The 22,646-nt window shown below is 37.5% G+C and overlaps 1 protein-coding gene across 2 annotated transcripts; it reads left to right on the top strand.

The window, feature by feature from the left end:
* The first annotated feature begins 286 nt into the window (after window positions 1-286).
* On the top strand, window positions 287-16,699 carry LOC132651063 (zinc finger protein 431-like). 2 transcript variants are annotated; one of them, XM_060376371.1, is made up of 5 exons: window positions 287-475; window positions 1,462-1,625; window positions 12,276-12,402; window positions 12,595-12,655; window positions 14,262-16,698. In XM_060376371.1, the coding sequence occupies exons 2-5, from the start codon at window positions 1,557-1,559 to the stop codon at window positions 16,021-16,023; spliced, it is 2,019 nt and encodes a 672-aa protein (XP_060232354.1). In that variant the 5' UTR covers window positions 287-475; window positions 1,462-1,556; the 3' UTR covers window positions 16,024-16,698. The 2 variants fall into 2 exon arrangements, with proteins under 2 accessions (XP_060232354.1, XP_060232353.1); XM_060376370.1 differs by lacking the exon at window positions 287-475 and adding an exon at window positions 576-751 and having other exon boundaries at window positions 14,262-16,699.
* Window positions 16,700-22,646: the final 5,947 nt, after the last annotated feature.

The following is a 22,646-nucleotide window of genomic DNA, read 5'->3' as shown; positions in this document are numbered from 1 at the left end:
TCGCAGCGTTTATAATGCTGGAAACAGCGCGCATGAGATTTTGGGATTTGTAGGCGACTCAGGGTCCACGGTCCAGGCAACGGACAGGGAAGGAATCAAACTCGGGACTACGAGCAATCCCAGAATGCATTGCGCCACGTGGACGCCATTTTTATAGTTCTCCGATACAATCCCGGAAGTCCTTGCTCCGAAGCCATGTTTGTAGTTCTCAGGCTGGTGGGTCTCTGAGGCTATGTATCTTGGACCATTGGGACTTCCGTGACCAGCAAGATCTCCGAAGTGAGAAACGAAGGGATAAAGGTCTGTTTGTAAGTAGAGGGTTTGTGTTTACAGCCCAGGCCAGGGAGATGGTAGGGCGGCCTCGGTGCCTCCGAGCCCGGAAGTCTCTGTTCTCTGCGGGGCGGATCTGGAAGCGAAGCCATAAGGGGCGGGACTTCCGCCAGCGACGCGCTGCTACCCGGAACGGTTTTCCCAGGTCCGCAATCTTCTTATCTCAAGCAATTATGAATTCATAGTCCTGCTCACACGTGGGGTGGAGGCGGGGAGGAAGGGGAGTAGGAGGGATTTGGGGGTTCCCTGCCTCCTTCCCTTGTCCACCCCTGGCCTTCCATCCATCCATCCGCCTGGAGTCCCTGAGCGGCTCTTATGTGGAGCAGAACCGCAGGCAGGGTGTTGGCGGGACGAGAACACAGTCCTCTGCTCCCTCCAGGCCTGCATGCTTCCTGGGGTAGATGGGTGCACCCCGCCCGAGGTGAGGCTGTGCACGACCTTGTATTGGTTGTTCTGGCGCCCTCTGCTGGCCTGCGGGTGCACGAGCAGGGAGAATCCTATAAATAATTTTTAGGGGGCTGGGGGTTGAGTAGGTAAGGTGCACTGGGCTTAGTTGTTAGGGTGCTGGGGACTCAGTTCAAAAGGATCTGGCCACCTCTGCTGGGCTGAGGGCATATACATATGGGCAAAGAGAAAAAAGAGGTGGAGGAGGAAGAAGAGGGAAGGAAGGAGAGAGAGAAGAAAGAAAAGGAAGGAAAGAACGAAAGAAATCTGTGTGGCTTTGCAGAAAAACAACAGCTAATTAAAACTTGGGTACTATTTGGTGTTGAATTCCTGAATTTGAACCAACATACACAGGTAAAAGTGCAGGTATTCTGTACTCACATAAGTAACTGAAGTTTTTCCACATGGTAAATAAATTATTTTCAACCAGAAGGAAGGTGTAGAACATGGCAAACCAATACATTTTATTTTGAGTCCCTATCAAATAGGAATGACTTGATGAACTTTTTCAGAGGAAGCTTCTCATATTCGAAAACAAGAGCTATCCCTGGCTTAATGAACTATCTCTAGTCTTCTACAGCCTCCCACTACCCAGGAGATTTTTACTTCCATAAATTCTGGATTGACAGGTTTGATTGCTCATCTCCTGCTATGCTATATATCATGACACATACCCAATTTCTATAGAGATTAAACCAGAAGAAAATGATGTGGTGACCGTTTCTGAGCCCAGCTATTCAATACGGAATGCAGTGTATGCAGTGTCCCATGCCCTCCATAAAATGCTGCTGAGCAAAATTGAAATGGGACCTAAAGAAGACAGAAACATGGACTGGCTTCTTCCATGTCAGGTAAGCCTCACTCATAAGCAAGCGAAGCATCAGGATCTTATATTATTGTTAAGTAATTACTATCCTCAAACCTATAAAACATTTTCATCTTATATTTGCAAGTACAAATTAAAATGGAAATAGATTCTGTCAAAGTGTATGTGTATATATTACATGATTTGGGGACAGAAAGCACTCATTTGAAGACATTAAATTTGAATGTTTTTCAACAAATGATTTCCTAGTGTGAGATGAAATTCTGTAAGATACAATTGTACATAGTGTAAAAATATAGCAAGTTCAAGAACCAAAATTTTTATGATTTCATAGAATATGTCCAATGACATAAGATATAGACTATGGCCTCATATTGCAAAGCAACCATTTCACCTAAAATACAATCTGTATTTATGACAAAAGACCATAAAAAGATCCTTTTGTGGACAATAAATACCCTGTCGTCAAGTCAGCAGTAACAGAAAAGTAATTGCTTTCACAGATGATTTAGTATTAATAAGGTAAGATGAATGTGAAACGAAAATTGTGGTTCCATTAATAAATTTTAGAACACAGACAGTACTCATAAGCCTGGGCCGCAACTCAGTGTGTTAGTGATGAGTATAATGTGTGGGTTTTAAACCAACAAGATATAAACTAGGACTCGTTTACACTTACGAATCTTGGAGATGAACTTTAAGTAGGATATCAAGATGATTGTTGAGCAAGTCAATTGAACTTTTCATTCAGTCAATGATAGGTAAATAAAAGATGAAATGTGAGTGTGTACTATATAATTTAGCATTATGGGGATCAGTAATATTTGATACTGATATTGAAATAGTCTGTAATCATGGCTTCCAGTCATGATGTATTAGGTGAGTGAGTTTGTCTCTTGTATGAATAACTGAGTACCTGTATAGAAGTTCTTTATAACATGAATTATTAATTAGTTAACACAATATTAGGTTGTGTTATTAATTTTCAGAAGTTGATTTTTTTTCTAATCAAGATAATACTGCTGGTGTCTTAACAAAAATATGGAAGTGTTTCTTCCTTTTCCCTTCTATGGAATACTTTGAGGAGTATTGTAGTGAGTTATTTGCGACTCTTGTAAAATTCATGCTGAATCTCTAGACCTAGGCTTTTCTTTTCTCTTTTTTTTTGAGAGATTTTTAAGTTACCATTTCTATCTTGGTTGTTATGTGTCTGTTTTAATAATTTATTTCATCTTGATTTAATGTTGTTAGATTTTATACATCTAGAAGTCTACCCATTAATTTTTTTTGCATTTAAATGCTTAGTTAAATGAAAACTTTTAAAATATGAACCAATGATTTACAGCTTTCCTCAGTGCATGTTGCAGTGTCTGTTAGATCAGGATTGATGCAGTTGTCATGGACTTAAAAGAGAGCAGACAGGCATTTCCAAAAGCAGGATTTTTCTCTCAGACAGAACACTGATATGGTAGTCTATTGAGAGGGGAAGTAGAGATTCTATGCTGTAGTACCGGGGGATGGAGGTCTTAAGTAGCTTGATAGGGAGAAGGACATAGCGTGGGGGTTCAGTGTATAAATTTCTGGCTTTAGTCCTGCCTGTCTGTAGGTGTGTGGGTTTATTTCTGGATATCTGATTCAATTCCATTGATCCACAAGGCTTTTTCTCTGCCAGTACTATGTCGTTATTATTACTCTTGCTTTATAGTATAGCTTTAGATCAAGGATGGAGATAACTTCAGAAGTTCTTTATCATACTGGGTTGTTTTAACTATTCTTTTTTTTTTTTAATATGTTGTTGAGAATTGTTCTTTCAAGGTCTGTAAGGAATAGTGTTGATATTTTGATGGGAATTGCATTAATCTCTAGATTTCTTTTGGTAGGATGACCATTTTTGCTGTTATTCTTACTGATCCATAAGCATGGAAAATCTCTCCATCTTCTCATATCTTCTTCAATTTCTTTCTTCAGAGATTTGAAGTTTTTTTTTCATACAGATCTTTCCCGTTCTTGGTAAGAGTTAAACCAATGTACTTTATATTATTTGTGAATACTGGAAGGTTGTTGTTGCCTCAATTTCTATCTCAGCCCACTTGTCTTTTGTATACAGGAAGACTTCGGATTTTTTTGAGTTAATTTTATATCCAGCAATTTTGCTGAAGGTATTCATCAGCTGTACGAGTTCTCTGGTAGCATTTGTGGGTCCACTCATGTATACTATCATAACACCTGTGAATAGTGATACTTTGACTTGTATCTTTCTGACTTGTATCCCCTTGATCTCCTTTAGTTTTCTTACTGCTCTAGCCTGGACATGGTGGATGATATCTTTAATGTGTTCTTGGATGTGGTTTGCAAGTATTTTATTGAGTATTTTTGCACCAATATTCATAAGAGAGATAGGTCTGAAGTTCTCTTTTTTTCTTGGATCTTTGTGTGGATTAGGTATCAATGTGACTGGCTTCCTAGAATGAGTTTGATAATGTTCCTTCTGTATCTATTTTGTGAATTCGTTTGAAGAGAATTGGGGTTAGCTCTTCTTTGAATGTCTGGTAGAATTCTGCGCTGAAACCATCTGGCCCTGGGCTTTCTTTTTTTGGAAGACTGATTCTATTTCCTTGGGAGATATAGGACTATTCAATTTATTTACCTGATCTAGATTTAATTTTGGTAAATGGAATCTATCAAGAGAATTGTCCATTTTATTTAGCTTTTTAAATTTTATGGCATATAGGCTTTTGTATTAAGACCTAATGATTGTTTGGATTTCCTCAATGTCTGTTGTTACGTTCCCATTTTCATTTCTGATTTTGCTGATTTGGATAGTTTTTCTCTGCCTTTTACTTAGTTTGGCTAAGGATTTGTCTATCTTGTTGATTTTCTCAAAGAACCAGCTGTTAGTCTCATTGATTCTTTGAATTGTTTTCTTTGTACCTAATACATTGATTTCAGCTCTGAATTTGATTATTTCTAATCATCTACTCCACTTGGGTGTGTCTGCTTAACATGAAGTCACACCACAATTCTACCAGACATTCAAAAAGGAGCTACAATAATCCTTCTTAAACTATCATGAAAAGAAAAGAAAAAAAAAGGAAAAGAAACAGAAGGAGCCTGTGAAACCCCTTTCTAGAAATCCAGCATTGCTGTCATTTGCAAACCCATTAAAACTACACAAAAAGAAAACCACAGGCCAATATCCTTGATAAAATAGACTTTCAACCAAAATTAATCAAAAAAGATGATGAAGGGCAATCCATTCTCATCAAAAGAAAAATCCACCAGGAGGACATTACAACCCTGAATGTCTATGCCCCCAAATCAAGAGCACCTGCATTTGCGAATGAAATATGATTAAAGCTTAAACCACACATCGATCCCAACACTTTAATATTGGGAGACTTCAACACTCTACTCTCACCAAGGGACAGATCATCTAGACAGAAGCTAAATAGGGAAGTAATGACAATAAAGGTCCTAAATCAAATGGACCTAATAGATGTCTACAGAACTTTTCACCCAAACACAAAAGAGTATACCTTCTTTTACCTTCTTTTCAGCACCTCATGGAACTTTCCCTAAAATTGACCATATAATCGGGCACAAAACAGGCCTCAAGAGATACAAGAAGATCAAAATAATCCCTTGTATCCTATCAGACCACATGGCCTAAAACTAGACTTCAATAACACCAGAAATAACAAAAAGCCTACATATACATTGAAGAGCCTTGAACTCATTGGCATAAGAGAGTACTTCCTAAACAGAACACCAACAGCTCAAGCTCTAAGAGCAACAGTTAATAACTGGGACCTCATGAAACTGAAAAGTTTTTGTAAACAAAAGACACTGTCATCAGACTTAAACAACAGCCTACAGATTAGGAAAGGATCTTCACCAACCCGATAGCTGACAGAGGGCTAATCCAGAATATATAAAGAACTCAAGAAATTAAACAAAAATAATCCAATTAAAAATATAGTAAACAGAATGGAGCTAAACAGAATTCTCAATAGAGGAATATTGAATGGCAGAGAAACACTTAAAGCAATGTTCAACTTCCTTAATCATCAGGGAAATGCAAATCAAAACAACCCTGAGATTTCACCTTATAGCCATTAGAATGGCTAAGATCAATAACTCAATTGACAGCACATGCTGGAGAGGATGTGGAGAAAAGGGGCACCCTCCTCCACTTCTGGCGGGAATGTAATCTTGAACAACCGCTTTGGATATCAATCTGGCATGTTCTCAGAGAAAAAGGAATGCTCTTAATTCAAGATCCAGCAATAGCACTCCTAGGCATATATCCAAAACATGCTCAAGAATACAACAGGGGTATTTGTTCAAACATGTTTATAGTAGCTTTATTTGTAAAAGTCAGAATCTGGAAACAATCCAGATGTCCCTCAACTAAAGAATGGACACAGAAATTGTGTTACATTTACACAATGGAATACTGCTCAGGTATTATAAAAATTATAAAATTTGCAAGCAAATGGTGGGACCTAGAAATGCTCATCTTGACTGAGGGAGGTATCCTAGAAACTGAAAGAAACACATGGCATATCCTCACTTGTAAGTGGATTTTAGACATATAATACATGGTAAACATACTGAAATGTGTACAGCTCAAGAAGCTAAACAAGAAGGAGGACCCTGGTTTAGATGATCAATCCTCACTCAGAATGGCAAATGGGATGGACATTGGAAGTGAGAGATACCAGGCTATAGGACAGGACCCTACCACAGAGGGCCTCTGAAGACTATACCCGACAGGATATCAAAGCAGGTGCTGATACTCAGCCAAACTTTGGGCACAGAGGAGGTAATCTTACAAAAGAAGGGGGAGGTAGGAAGACCTGGAGGGGACAACATCTCCACAAGGAGAATGACAGATCCAAGAAACCTTGGCATATGGGTCTTTTCTGAGACTTCTACTCCAACCAAGGACCATGCATGAAGATAACCTAGAATCCCTAGTACCCCTACACAGGTGTAGCCCATGACAGCTCAGTCTCCAAGTTAGTTCTCTAGAAAGGGGAATAGTGACTGTCTGACATTAACTCAGTGACTGGCTCTTTGATCACCTCCCCCTAATGGGACTTTAGTCTTAACAGGCCACACAGGAAGACAATGCAGCCAGTCATGATGAGAGCTGATAGGCTAGGGTCATCTAGGGATGGGAGGAAGACCTCCCCTATTAGTCGTCTTGTGGTGGGAAAAGGGAGGACATAAGCGAGGGACGGTAGGATTGGGAGGGGATGATGGAGTGGGATAGTGGGGATACAAAGTGATTAAACTAATTTATTGAAAAATAAATTAATTAATAAAAATAGACTCAATTCTAATGAAATTCTTGTAAAGAGAATACAGGCATACATCAAAACTATTATCCACTCTGAACAAATTTCTTATCCCTGATATGGCACAACATACGTCAATAAATATAAAAATCACATAAATGATGTATAAACAAAAATCACATGAACATGTCAAGATTTTAAACAGAAAAACAACAAAAATCTTTGAAAAAAATCCAACATGCCTTTATCATAAAAGTTTCAAAAGTTGTAAGGCTAGAGGCAACACCTCTGAACATAATAAAAGCTATAGGTGAGAAACCTGCATCCAGAATCATCCCTAATGGAGAAAAGGTCCAGGCAAGTTTACTCAGGTCAGAAGTTTGTCATCTATGTCCACCACCCCCAGTCCTTTTCAATATTTTGCTCAAAGTGTTAGTTTAAGCAGTAAAGAAATATAAATAGGAAAATTAGAATTCAAACTATCACTCTTTGCAGATGATGTAATAATATGCATTAAAATTCCCCAAAATTCTATCACAAAAATTTTTGAAATGATTAAAAAGTATACCTATGTGACAGGATACAGAATCTGCGTACACAAATCTATTTACTTTTGTATATACCAACATCAAACATTCAAAGGAGATCTTGAACATACATTCAGAAATGTCTGAAGGAAAGTAAAATATCTAGTAATAAACAGATGAAAGAAAAAATATACCTACAATGAGAACTTCAAACACCTTAAGGAATCTAGAAAGACACTGGAAAATGAGAAGACATCCCATGTTCCTGGATTGATAAAGATAAAATCTTAAAAATGACCATTCAACTGAAAGCTATTCACAAATTCAATACAAATGCAATAAAAAGTATATTATTCTTATTCTTCACAAATAGAAAAAAAATTTCTGCTCAGTTCCCTCTCTTCATCCAATTCTGCTGTCTATTCTGTTTTCTGTTCTGAGTGATATTCTGGCACCCTCCTGTGGACCCTCCTTGTTATTTAGCTTCTTTGGGTCTGTGGATTGTAGTATGGTTATCCTGTATGAGCGGTCTAATATCTGCTCATAAATGTGTACATACTATGTGTTTTTATCTGTGTCTGTGTTACCTCACTCAGGATGATTTTTTTCTAGTTCAATCCATTTGCCTGCAGTTTCCATGATTTCTTATTTTTAATAACTGGTTAGTATTCCATTGTGTAAATGTGCCAGAAGTACTTTATCCATTCTTCTAGATTTGAGGGACACCTAGGTTGTTTCCAGTTTCTAGCTGTTATGAATAAACAGCTATGAACACAGTAGAACAAGTGTCCTTGTTATATAATATAAGGGAACAACTATTGGATATATTCCCTGGAGTGATATAGCTGGGTCTGGAGGTAGAACTAGTCCCAATTTTCTGAGAATGCACCAGATTGATTGATTTCCAGAGAAGTTGGAGGAATGTTCCCTTTTTACTACATCCTCACCACCGTGTGTTGTCACTCGAGTTTTTGATCTTAGCCATTCGAGTGTAAGATGGAATCCTGGAGTCATTTTGATTTCTGTTTCTCTGATGACTAAGGACTTTGATGATTTCCTTTAGTGCTTCTCAGCCATTCGAGATTCCTCTGTGGTGAATTCCCAGTTTAGCTCTGAACCCCATTTGTTAATTGGATTAGTTGATTTGTTGGTGTTTAATTTCTTAAGTTCTTTGTATATTTTGGATTTTACTGCTCTGTCTGATGTAGGGTTGGTGTTGTTATTTTCCCAATCTGTTGGCTGCCATTTTTTCTTTTGATAATGTCCTTTGACTTACAGAAGCTTTTCAGTTTCTTGAGATCCTATTTATTAATTGTTGATCTCAGAGTCTGTGCTGATTTGTTCTATTGTCTCCTATGTTAATGAGTTCCAGATTTTTCTCTACCTTGTCTTCTAAATGATTTAGAGGCTCTGGTTTTATGTCAAGGTCTTTGATCCACTTGGACTTGAGTTTCTTCAGGGGGATACAAAGGGGTCTATTTGCATTTTTCTACAGGCAGACATCCAGTTAGACCACAACTATTTGTTGAAGATGCTGTTATTTTCCCATTGTATGGTTTTGTCTTTGTTGAAAGTAAAGTTTCAGTAGGAGTGTCGGTTTATTTCTATGTCCTTATTCTAATTGTACAGGATTGGTTTGCTCAAAAGGGTGTTTTATTTTTCCATATGACAACTTCAAACTTCAAACTTCCATATGAAGTTTGTTTGCTCTTTCCAGATCTTTAAAGAATTATGTTTGAATGTTGGTGGGAAATGGACTGAATCTGTACATTGCATTTGTTAAGAATGCTGTTTTACTATATTAACCCTACATGTCCATGATTTTGGGAGAGCTTTCCATCTTCTGATATCTTCCTCAGTTTTTTTCTTTAAAGACTTGAAATTCTAGTCATAGAGGTCTTTCATTTGGTTAGAGTTGCTACAAAATATTTCATATTGTTTGTGGCTACTGTTTAGGGTGTTGTTTCCCAAATTTCATTCTCAGCCCATTTTTCATTTGTAAGCAGAAGGCCTAATGATCTTTTTCATTAAATGTGTTCCCAGCCTATTTGTCAAAAGTATATATCAATTGTAGGGATTCTCTGGTAGAATTTCTTGGGTCTTTATGTATACTAGTATATCATGTGTGAATAGTGATACTTTGACTTCTTCCTTTCCAAGTTGTATCTCTTTGATCACCTTCAGTTGTGGTATTACTCTGGCTAGGACTTAAGTAGTATATTGAAAAGATATGGAGAGGGTAGGCATCCTTGTCCTGTACCTCATATTAGTGGAATTTAAGTTTCTCTCCAAATAATTTAATGCTGGCTCTCAGCTTGCCTTTTACTGCCTTTATTATGTTAAATGTGTGCCCAATTCCTTGTATGTCTGATTTCTCTAAGTCTGTTAACATGAAGGGGTGTTGGATTTTGTGAAAGGCTTTTTCTCATCTAATGAGATGATCATGTGATTTTGTTGTTTGTTTTTTTATATGGTGGATTACACTGATGGATTTTGAACCATCCTGGTATCCCTGAGATGATGCCTATTTGTTCATCGTGTATCTATTTGATGTATTTTTGGATTTGGTTTGTGATTATTTTATTGAATATGTTTTTTTCTATGTTCTAGAGTGAGATTGCTCTGAAATTTTCTTTCTTTGTTGAGACTTTGGTTTGTGTATCAGGGTGACTGCCATCACAATGAGTTTGGCAATGTTCCTTCTGTTTGTATTTTGTGAAATACTTTGATGAATATTGGTATGAACTCTTGTTTGAAAATCGGGTATGATTCAATGCTAAAACCATCTAGCCCAGGGCGTGTGTGTGTGTGTGTGTGTGTGTGTGTGTGTGTGTTTGGCAGACTTTTAATTACTGCTTCCATTTTCTAAGGGACTATTGATCTATTGTTTTATATTATTAATTTTGTTGGTTTTGTTTTTGAAGAAAAAATTTCTCCCGTCTTGTGTGTACTGTAAGTAGGTATGTAAATCAGGCAAGCCTCAGACATAGAGATTCATCTGAATCTTAATCTAGCTTTGTAATTTTGTTTTGTTTTTATATTACTGGCTGATGACCTGAAATGTAGGTATTTGTACATATCAAATCTGTTCTTCAATTGATCTTCATCCACATGTTGAATTTTGAGATTTAATAGAGCATATTATATTTCTCATTTGGTAACTTCATGGTCCGTAACCCATGCTGCTGTGGTTTCTCGTCTAGGGCCACACCTGTATCCTGCCAGGGGCCTCCCATGACCTCCAAATTCACCCACCCTGATTTCTATTCTCTCTCTTCATTCCTTCCTTGCCTCTACTTTCCCCAAAGCTGATGTCCATTCCCATTATCCTCCTCACTCCCTCTCCCACCCTATTCCTTCCCTCCATTTAATTCAGATACCTATCTTATTTTCTCTTCTGAGTGAGTTTCCTACATCCTCCCTTTGCTCTCCTTGACACTCTGGGTCTGTGGATTGTTCCATGGTTATCCTGTACTTTATGGTTAATTTCCACTTATGAGTGAGTAGGTACCATGTGGGTCTTTCAGGGTCTGGGTTACCTCACTCAGAAAAATCTTTCCTAGCTCCATCCATTCTCTGGTTGATTGCATGAAGTCTTTGTTATTAATAGCTAATCGGTATTCAGTTGTATAACTGTATCACATTTTATTTATCCATTCTTCAACAGAAGACATCTAAGTTTTTTTCCAGTTTCTGTTTATTACAAATAAATCTGCTATGAACATAGTTGAGCAAGTGTCCGTGTGTTATGGTAGAACATCTTTTGGGTATATTCCCCGGAGTAGTATAGCTCTTCAGGTATATAGGTATTGATGTTGGACTGTTGTAAAGTTTTTGAGAAATGTCTAGATGTATTTCCAAAGTGGTTGTTTAAGTTTTCATTCTCACCAGCACTGAAGGTGTGTTTTCCTTATTCCACATCCTCACCACCATGTGCTATCCCTTGAGTTCATGATCTGAGCCATTCTGACAAATGTAAGCTCAAAATGCAGAGTCCTTTTGATTTGCATTTTCTTGATGACTAAGGACAACGAACATATCTTTAAGTGGGTCTCAGCTATTAGCACTGCCTCTGTTGAGGGTTGTCTGTTTAGTTCTTTATGCCATGATTTAATTGAGTTATTTGGTTTGTTGGTGTCTAATTTCTTCAATTCTTTATTTTAGATATTATCCTTCAGTTAGAGATAGGGTTGGTGAAGGTCCTCTCCCAGTCCATATGCTATCATTTGTTCTATTGATGGAGTTGTTTACCTTCCAGGTGATTTTCATCTTCATGTGTCCCTTTGTTAATTGTTGATCTTATTGTCTGAGCTGTTGGTGTAGTGTTCACAGAGGTATCTCTATGTTTTTTATTTGGTTGATTAATTTTTACAGAATATACAGGTTTTTATTACATACCCCTGACTGTCCTGGAACTTACTGCATAAATCAGGCTAGCATCCAGCTCTATGAAATACTCCTGGGCCTGTCTCCTGAGTGTTCTTGGAATAAAAGACTTGAGAAAATACACCCAGCTTGTCCATTGTTATTTTAGTTAGGGATTGTTCATACTATTTATCTGATATGGGCTCATTACTGTTAGTGTTTACTCTCTCTCTCTTTATTTCTGTGAATTGGCATTTCTCTTGCAAGGCTATATCCTCCTGAAAAGATGCATAAATTAGAGAGGTGAACCTCACTATTCAGTTTCCTCCTAAAAAGAGTTCGTGATTACATTAGAACCTGTGTGTCAGAAAATAAGTAGAAATGCCAGAATTCAATGAAAATATTGTAAATGAAGTATACATTTCCAGTATACTTTGTTCGTTTCATGCTTTCTATTGTACACATGTGTGAATATTTTAGAATGCATTGACCTACAATGATGTGCATGTGAACTTCACTCGAGAAGAGTGGGCTTTGCTGGATCCTTCCCAGAGGAATCTTTACCAAGATGTGATGCTGGAGACCTACAGGAATCTCACTGCTATAGGTATGAGAGTGAATTATCTTTACTTTTTAAAATGAGGGAGGAACTCTTTATTTATTATTGATGTACTTCTGTAATTTCACTTGCCCATGAGGAAGACTAAAGTGAATGGTTCTTTGATTGATCATAGATTATGACCTAAATTTTGCCTTATTTCCAATAATAAAACATACATTTTCTGGTATTGTATTTTAGGCTACAGTTGGGAAGATCATAATATTGAAAAGCATTGTCAGAGTTCTAGAAGACATATAAGGTAATTTTCATGTGTAAGCTGATATGAATATGGTTCTGAGAAAATGTTAATGTGTCTTGGAAATTTGAAAGAAAAGGGACAGTGTAAATGGAATGTTTTAAGTATATTTACTGATGATTACTAACTTGTTACTAAACTATTTACCTCCATGTTAGGTATTTGATGTGTGTTTGCAAGGCACTCCTCTAAGAATGCAAGGAAACCATACCTCATGCAAGATCAACATTTAAATCATAGCCTTGTTAGCGCTATGAGGTGGAGCTGCATTTCTTTAGTTTCCTACAACTCAGATATTGCTAAAGGTATTCACAGTAAATAGTTGCTGAAAGTATGTAGAAAACATTGTACTAAAGTAGTCCATAGTAAAGCTGGGGTTACTCATACACTTGTAATAATGTTGCTAAGCTTTGTGAGAAGGACAGATTTTTAGAGTCAGGAATGTTGTTGTGGAAAAACCATAATCCCTATAGCACATATCTATAATGAACAAAAATCAAATGTGTGAATGCAACATGAAACCATGTCATTTATTATTCTTCTTTTAATAGGGATATCATATATCACAATGAATACAAGTCATAGATATATTGAAAGAAACAATATACCACTCAAAACAACTAAAATAAATAGTAGTCCCCATTATTAGTAGATGTTTAAATGGGGATACCTATTATGCTTTATATGGGCTATTCAGAGATGCAAGCAGTATAAATAATAATGCAGAGACTATTTTATATTTTAAAGCTTAGGTAATTTACCTGGTTGGATTCTGAACCCTCTTTTTCCCTAACACAAATAAACCTAATACAGTGTCCTGCTGCATGGGCAGCACTACCTCTTTGTTCATCTTCATGTCTATCTCTTAACCCTTCTGTCCTGCTGGTGAATCGCCTGTCATTTGCTTTCTTCTTTCCAGCAAACCTCTCTCACTCAGAAGTTCTGCCTTCCATTTTGTGCCTTGCTATCAGTTGTCAGCTTTTTATTATTTCCAATATAGGGAAGGACAAATGTTTACGAAATATAGGGCAGGTGATGGACCATAAAAAGAGAATTATGCAATCTGCTCAGCACTTAGCTTTCTGCTGTCTCAGCAATCAGCATTCCAATACACAGACACACTTTCACATAATATTACAACAACATCAATTAACTGGTTATTCAACTTCATTAGGAATTCTCACAAAAATCACACTTCAGAAAATGTAGTTTTAGGAATATATAAATTATTCTGTTTCTCACAGTTAACTTTGCCAATTTACCGTGGTGTGCAGTATAGGGAAATTTATTAACCCAATCAGTGAGTTAAAACTCTGAGGTCTTGCAGTTTTGTACAAATATGTGGTAAAACATCTTATAGAATAAAGTAAGAAAGTATAGTATAAATGTGAGCAAGGTGACAAATATTTTCACCATCACAGGTATTTTCAAATATACAAAACACCCCCTAGAGAAGGAGAAAACCGTGAATGTGAAAATAATGATAAAAACTAAGATGTAATTCCTATTTATCTTTACACCAAATTGTAAAATTAAGTGACATGGACAATTAGATTCATCAGTGTAATGAATGTGGTAAAGTTTTCATATGTATCAATTATCTTTGCAGGTATGAAAATAGTCATAGTGGAGACAAACCCCCTGAAGATACTCAATATGACGAAGTCTTTACACATCACAGGAGTCCCCACACACATGAAAGTAAGCATATTCGTGAGGACCGCTATGAATCAAACCAATATGGTAACGCTTTTGCACATAACAGTCATTTCCTAAGACATAAAAGGACACATATAGGAGAGATATCTGATGAATGTAACCAATGCGGTAAAGCCTTTGCAGGTAACAGTACTCTTCTAATACATAAAAAAGCTCACACTGGGGAGAAACGTTATGAAAGTAACCAATGTGGTAAAGCCTTGGCAAATAATGGTCATCTCCTAACACATAGAAGAACTCACAATGGAGAAAAACCTTATGAATGTAACCAGTATGGTAAAGCCTTTGCATGCAACCGTGATCTCCTAAGACATAAAAGAACTCACACTGGAGAAAAACCCTATGAATGTAACCAGTGTGGTAAAGCCTTTGCACAGAGGTGTACACTCCTATTACATAACAGAACTCACACGGGAGAGAAACCCTATGAATGTAACCAGTGTGGTAAAGCCTTTGCATACAACTATGGTCTCCTAATACATAAAAGAACTCACACTGGCGAAAAACCTTATGAATGTAACCAATGTGGTAAAGCCTTTGCACAGAGGTGTACACTCCTATTACATAACAGAACTCACACGGGAGAGAAACCCTATGAATGTAACCAGTGTGGTAAAGCCTTTGCAAACAGGTATATTCTCCTAGTACATAACAGAACTCACACTGGCGAAAAACCTTATAAATGTAACCAGTGTGGTAAAGCCTTTTCTTCTAACCAAAAGCTCCTACTACATAACAGAACTCACACTGGAGAGAAACCCTATGAATGTAACCAGTGTGGTAAAGCCTTTGCATCCAACTACGTTCTCCTAATACATAAAAGAGTTCACACAGGTGAGAAACGTTATGAATGTAACCAATGTGGTAAAGCCTTTTCACAGAACAGTCATCTCCTAAGACATAAAAGAACTCACACTGGAGAAAAACCTTATGACTGTAACCAATGTGATAAAGCCTTTGCATCTAACACTGAACTCCTAAAACATAAAAGAACTCACACGGGAGAAAAACGTTATGAATGTAACCAATGTGATAAAGCCTTTGCATGTAACAGTAATCTCTTAAGACATAAAAGAAATCACACTGAAGAAAAACCCTATGAATGTAACCAATGTGGTAAAGCCTTTGCATGTAACAGTGATTTCATAAGACATAAAGGAACTCACACTGGAGAAAAACCTTATGAATGTATCCAATGTGGTAAAACCTTTGCACAGAGGTATACTCTCCTAGTACATAACAGAACTCACACTGGAGAAAAACCCTATGAATGTAACCAATGTGGTAAAGCCTTTGCACAGAGGTGTACACTCCTATTACATAACAGAACTCACACGGGAGAGAAACCTTATGAATGCAACGAATGTAGTAAAGCCTTTGCATGTAACAGTGCTCTCCTAAGACATAAAAGAACTCACACTGGAGAGAAACCTTATGAATGTAACCAATGTGGTAAAGCCTTTGCATATAACAGTGTTCTCCTAAGACATAAAAGAACTCACCCTGTAGAGAAACCTTATGAATGCAATGAATGTCATAAAGCCTTTGCACAGAACAGTCATCTGGTAGTACATAAAAAAATTCACACTGGAGAGAAATCTTATGAATGTACCCAAAGTGATAAAGTCTATTCATTTCAGAGTAGTCTATAAAGTCTATGCATTTCAGAGTAGTCTCTGAAGACAAAAAGAACACATCCTGGAGAAAAACCTTATGAAGGTAAGCCAGTCTCATAATAAAGTCTTTTCATGTAAGAGTTATCTTGAACAAGAACACTTATTGGAGTGAAACCCTATAAATGTAACCAACGTGTGAAAAACTTTTCATGCCATAATAATCTCCATCTACATAGAAGAATGCACACTGGAGAGAAACATTATGAATGTAACCAATTTGATAGAGCATTTTGACATAATAGTAATCTCCTATGACATAAAAAAACACATACTGGAGAGAAACCATATGAATGTAAGCAATGTGGTAAAGCCTTTGCATGTAACAGTCATCCCCTAATACATAAAAGAGCTCACACTCTAGAGAAACCTTATTAATGTAACCTATGTGGTAACATACTTTCTCCAGCAGGGATACATTTCTTAAACATTCCCAAATGATACCATCAACTGAGAAGTATTCATTTCTCTGACTTCAAATGTATGTGTTTGATTTCTGTTACATGAAAGAATTCATGATGAAGAAAACATTTATAGATAAGCCTGTAGTTGCCTCAACACCTGAGTTCAGTAATGAATTCTTATATAAGTAAAACATTCATGAATAAACATATTTAAGAATTTGTTTTAATTTCCATTATGTGATAACAGTTTGTCTTTGTGTTTTTGATGAGCCCGTCCTTTCTAGTTTCCATGAAGACCAGACCTTATCGTCTGGTCTTTCTGAGACCAGATCTTCTCATACCAGGAATTCTAGAAAGTTGTCAAAAATCTTACCTAGCTCCTGGGAATGAACTTGTCTTAACTGGAAAGCCATGTCTCTAGTACTGTAAATATCTTATATTATCGTGATATCAGGAAGTAGAAAAGAATTCATAGGAGAGCAACCCTATTTGTACAAAGGAGTTGATTACTCTGTACATAATAAATGTATCCATTTTCAAGAAAAGAAACTTTTTTGTATCTATTTTTATCCAGCCTTGGAGGAAGTAAATTATTTACCATGTTCCCTTAAATATAATGGAACAGAACACCATTTGTGATTGTGGTCTGAATTTTGAACATTGGAGTAGGGATTGAATTTGCTGTATGTGTAGCAAATCCTTTCACAGAAGTTTATGAGGTTGTTCTGATATTCCTTCTGTGGTGGCTGTTCATATTCTAATGCATTTCCACTTGGTGAAAGGTATTTTTCTGTGCAATGTATAGAATGGGATCCCCATCATCTATGTGGTCCATTGCTTATTTATATCAGGTAGTCTGTGATCATAATTTTCAAGGAAGGGTCTCTGAGAACGTGTGGTATTTTTTTTTATGTTTTCACAAATTCATTTAAAATGTTTGTTTTTAAGCCTTGCTTGGATATCAATAATTAATAAATGCTTAATAGTATGTGTGTGTATATATATGTATATGTTGTTTGAAGTTCCATGTTTCTGCATGTTCCCACATTTACTATATGGCACATCATCTTCCTAGAGATTTATCTAGCTTTCTTAGATATTTATCTAGCCTTCTTAGAGATTTATCTAGAGGTGCTAGTTAATGTAACAGCAATGAGATTTATTTCAAAACATGTTGTGTGTTTAGTGGACTATTCATTCTTAGGCTATGACAGATATATGAAAACTGTGTGACACTTTGTGGGGTATATTTTAGTCATGCTTATATGATCTTCAAGTTTATGTTGTCAGTTTTGCATAACACAGTCTTCCCACTGAACTCACTGACATGCACAAAATTTAGTTGAAACATTACATCAGTACAATATTGTATTTTATTCAGATTATGAATATATTGTCATCAGAGGATGGAATAATATAAAATGATTTGAATAATAAATGCTACTTGCAAATGAATATTATACACTCCTGTCACATTTTGGAACGTGTTGGTTCTTAGGAGTAAAGACTTGTTCATAAGACTTTCTCAAAACTGCAAGTGAATGTCAGAGAATTGTCTCAGTGAGTAAATTTAGTTATTGCTAAGCCTGATGATTTGAGCTCTATCCCTGAGTAGTCCATATCACTGCTACAGATTTTTCTAATGTTTCTATAGTTGGGCTGCTGTATATGCAAATTCACACACTAGCAGATATGTAAATATATTTTCAGGCTAAATAAGGGCCAGTGTGGTCACTGGCCAAAAGACTCATTATGTTCCATGTCAAGAACTTATATATGGGATGTAGATAATAAACAGCAATAAGTTGTACTCTCACTAGCACATATACACAATAACATGTATGTATACACAAACACACTCCAGCATTTTTTAATTCATTTTTATTTTTATTGATTATAGTTTATTCACTTTGTATCCCTGCTATAGACCCCTCCTCATCTCCCTCTTCTTCTCCTATGCCCCCCCACTCCACTGATAGGGGAGGTACTTCTCTCCATCCATCTAAACCTAATCTATCAGGTTTCACAGGGACTGTCTTCATTGTCTTCCTTTGTGGAATGGTAAGACTGTTCCCCATGCAGGCAGAGATGACCAAAGAGCCAGGCCCTGAATTCATTTCAGAGACAGTCCTTGTTCCCATTACTAGGGAACCCTCTTGGACACTGAGCTGCAATGTGCTAAATCTGTCAGGGGTACTACATTATCTCCATTCTTTGTGCTTGTTTGGAGTATGAGTCTCCAAAAATCCCTGTACCCAGATTTTTCTGGTTCTATTCCTCTCCTTGTGGAGCTCCTGTCCCCTCCAGGTCTTTCTATCTCCTCCTTCTTTCATAAGATTACCTGCACTCTGCCCAAAGGTTGGTTATGAGTCTCAGTATCTGTTTTGACACCCTGCTGCACAGAGTCTTTCAGAGGCCCTCTGTGGTAGGCTCCTGTCCAGTTCCCTGCTTTTTCCCTCTTCTGGTGTCCATCCTGTTTCTATTTCTGAATGGAGACTGAGCATCTTACCCAGGGTCCTCTTTCTTGATTAGCTTCTTTAGCCCTACAGATTTTAGTATGATTACCCTATATTTATATGTCTAGTATCTGGTTATAAATGATGAAGTTAACAAAGCAATGCAGCCATTTATAGATAACAGAAATTATTTGTAGAATATGAAGACTCATTGCTGTTCATGAGAAGGAAAATGGTTCCTTCGTACATCTTATTTTATACTTTAATTCCTTGATTCAAGGATAGACCACTTAAAAATCATAGCTTAGCTCAGAAATGCATCCCTGTCATCTTAAATCTATTATTCAGTGCAGGCTAATCTCTCAGACTGAGGCCAGATTGTTCCACAGAGTGTGTTTTCAGTTTGTTTGTTTGGTTGGTTGGTTTTGAGACACAGTTTTCTTGTGTAGCTTCGGCTGTTCTGGACTCACTTTGTAGACCCAGCCATCCTCAAAATCACATAAATCTGTTTGCCTCTTCTTCCTTGAGTGCTGGGATTACAGCTGTGTGCCACCATGCACACCTCCATGGACACTTCTAAAACAGGCATGGCTACAAAATGATTTCAAAATGCAAACTATCTTTCAAGGTATAGATTTTTTTCTTGGGTTATAGTGTACACAGGGACGTTAGAAGTTTTCTGAAATTGTGCTCTGTCCTTTCTGTAAGTGAGAACTGTAGTATTGTAACATCCCCCTCATAGATACGACATTATTACCAGATGGCATTGCTCCCTGAGCAATCTACTTTCATGGCCTCCTTTACTTCATTTTGAGATGAGAATTTATGGTCAAAAGTAAACATTCCAGAGGCATTTCTGTCCATAAGTTTAAACTTTTTACATCTATTTCTGCATGACTTTGAGCCAAGAGTGCTTTTTATCTCTTATTTTTACATTATTGAGAATAGGACTTAATTTAGAATGGCTCTAAGTAGGCGAACCCACATTTGAACTTATCTATATGCCCTAAGTAAATTCTGGTGATTGCTTTGTTAACGAAAACCATTGCTTTGGAAAGGACTCTTATGCTCTTCTTGCCTGTGCCAGGAAAATCTCTCAGGTCCTGTGTAAAATTTGCTGGTGTAACAAAACACCAACAACACAGGTTCTAAACAACACTCAATAAATGGGACCTCATGAAACTGAAAAGTTTCTGTAAAGCAAAGAACCCTGTCTACAGATTGGGAAAGAATGTTCACTAACCCTATATCTGACAAGAGGGCTAATATCCAGAATATATAGAAAACTCAAGAAGTTAAACAGCAACAACTCAAGTAATCCAATTAAAAAAAATGGGATACAGAGCTAAACAGAATTCTCAATAGAGGAATGACAGAGAAACACTTAAAGAAATGCTCAACACCCTTAGTCATCAGGGAAATGCAAATCAAAACAACTGCGAGATTTCACCGTACAGCAATCAGAATAGCTAAGATCTAAAGCTCAAGGGACAAAACATGCTGAAGAGGATGTTGGGAAAGAGGAACCCTTCTCCACTCCTGGTGGGAATATAAACTTGTACAATCACTTTGGAAATCAATCTGGCACTTTCTCAGACAATTAGGAATACTGCTTCCTCAATATTCCACTCCTAAGCATATATCCAAAAGATGCTCAAGTATACAACAAACATGTCCAAACATGTTTGTAGCAGCTCTATTTGTAATAGAAGTTGGAAACAACCCAGGTGCCCCTCAACTGAGGAATGGATACAGAAATTGTGGTATATCTACATAATGGAATATTGCTCAGCAATAAAAAACAAGGAAATCATGAAAATTGCAGGCAAATGGTGGGAACTGGAAAAGATCATCCTGAGTGAGGTATCCCAGAAGCAGAAAGACACACAGGGTATATACTACTCATAAGTGGATAATAGACATAAAATATAGGATAAACATACTAAAATCTAGACAACTAAAGAAATTTATGAATGAGGATCACTCTGGCTAAGATGCTGAATCCTCATTCAGAAAGGCAAAGATGGTGGACATCAGAAGAGGGAGAAAACAGGGAACAGGACAGGAGCCTACCAAAGAGGGAATCTGAAAGGCTCTACCCTGCAGAGTATCAGAGAAGATGCTGAGACTTATAGTCAAATTTTGGGCAGAGTGCAAAGAACTTCATGAAAGAAGTAGGAAATAATATGACCTGGAGAGGACAGGTGCTCCACAAGGAGAGCAACAGAACCAAAAAAATCTGGACACAGGGGTATTTTCTGAGACTGATACTCCAACCAAGGACCATTGATGGAGATAAACTAGAACCATGCACAGATGTTGCCCACAGCAGTTCAGTGTCCAAGTGGGTTCCATTGTAATGGGAACAGGGACTGTCTCTGACATGAACTGATTAGCCTACTCTTTGATCACCTCCCCCTGAGGGGGTAGAAACATTACCAGGCCAAAGAGGAAGACAGTGAAGCTATCTGGGATGAGCCCTGATAGACAATGATCATAGGGAGGGAGAGGAGGACCTCCCCTATCAGTGGACTTGGGGAGGCACATGTGTGAAGGACAAGAGAGGATGGGATTGGGAGAGGAAGAGGGAGGGGGCACAGAGGGATTCAAAGTGAATAAAGTGTAATTAACAAAATTAATATAAAAAATGGAAAGAAAAAAAGACACAGAAGCCGAATATATAAGCTCTCATTGGTCAAATGACAAAACAATTTGAACATCAAAATGTTCTGCATATCTATGTCCTCCCAAAATTCCTATGTTGAAGTCCTGAGACCCAAAGTATCAGAACTGCAGGAGATCTTTGGGAGGTACTCAGGTCTGGGAGGTGAAGCCCTTATAAATAGGTTCATAACCTTATTGAAGAGACCTTATAAAATCATGTGGCTCTTTAGAACACTGAGTTTAAAGTGCGAACAAGACTGTAGACAAGCATGCCCCCAACTAGACCTTATAATTTAACTTTAGACTTTCCAGAGTTCACAACTGTGAAAAGTAAAGCCTTTATTTATAAATCATTTGTCACTTAGCCCCAGCAGACTAAAACAAACAGTAACAGTCCAGTCCACTACAGACGGCACATAAATCATGAATCCATATTGATGTAAGTGTATGGCAAATGCATTAACATTCTGATGAGGACCAAGACATAGAGTGTCAAGGTACTCATGGGGGTGCAGCATATTAACTGTGTAGTAGAAAAGCCTGGAAAACACTGATTACAAGTAATCAGAGTGAAAGTATGTACCACCTGACAGGACACAGTGTGTTACACTTTTGTGATAACCTTGTCCATGTTTATGCATCGATCCATGAGAACACAGAGAGCTTAGAGAGAGTCTAGAAAAATAATCAACCTGAGATATTAGCCATATAGTACAGGATAACCATGGTACAACCCGAAGACTGAAATAAACTAAGTAACATGGAGGGTTGAAGAGAGGATTATTGAATCCCACTAAGAAGGGGACAGACATGGGAGGTGGATCGAGAGAGGAAGTGGGTGGGAGACGGGGGTGAAGAGAGGAACAGGAGGGGGATCAGGTGTGGGTAAAGTGGGAATGGGGGTGAGAGGGCTAGGAGAGAAGGGAAATTGGTGTTGAGGCATGTCTGAGATAAGATGAAGACCTGAAATTTTGGAGGTGCCTGGGAAGATATGAGGGTGACCCTAGCTGAGACTCCTAGCAGCAGGGATATTGAAACTGAAGTAGACATATCCCTTAGCCAGAGGAGGGATAACTCT

This window comes from Meriones unguiculatus (genome assembly GCF_030254825.1).
Source record: "Meriones unguiculatus strain TT.TT164.6M chromosome 13 unlocalized genomic scaffold, Bangor_MerUng_6.1 Chr13_unordered_Scaffold_39, whole genome shotgun sequence".
Lineage (NCBI taxonomy): Eukaryota > Metazoa > Chordata > Mammalia > Rodentia > Muridae > Meriones > Meriones unguiculatus.
Note: the sequence above shows the minus strand (reverse complement) of the source record. Positions and strands in the feature narration are given on the sequence as shown.

Bases quoted from the DNA above. Each gene is read 5' to 3' on its own strand.
- LOC132651063 (XM_060376370.1), top strand. From the start codon at position 646: ATGTGGAGCAGAACCGCAGGCAGGGTGTTGGCGGGACGAGAACACAGT. The intron at 12,403-12,594 runs GTATGAGAGTGA...ATTGTATTTTAG, and splicing joins CAGGAATCTCACTGCTATAG to GCTACAGTTGGGAAGATCAT. The intron at 12,656-14,261 runs GTAATTTTCATG...TTATCTTTGCAG, and splicing joins AGTTCTAGAAGACATATAAG to GTATGAAAATAGTCATAGTG.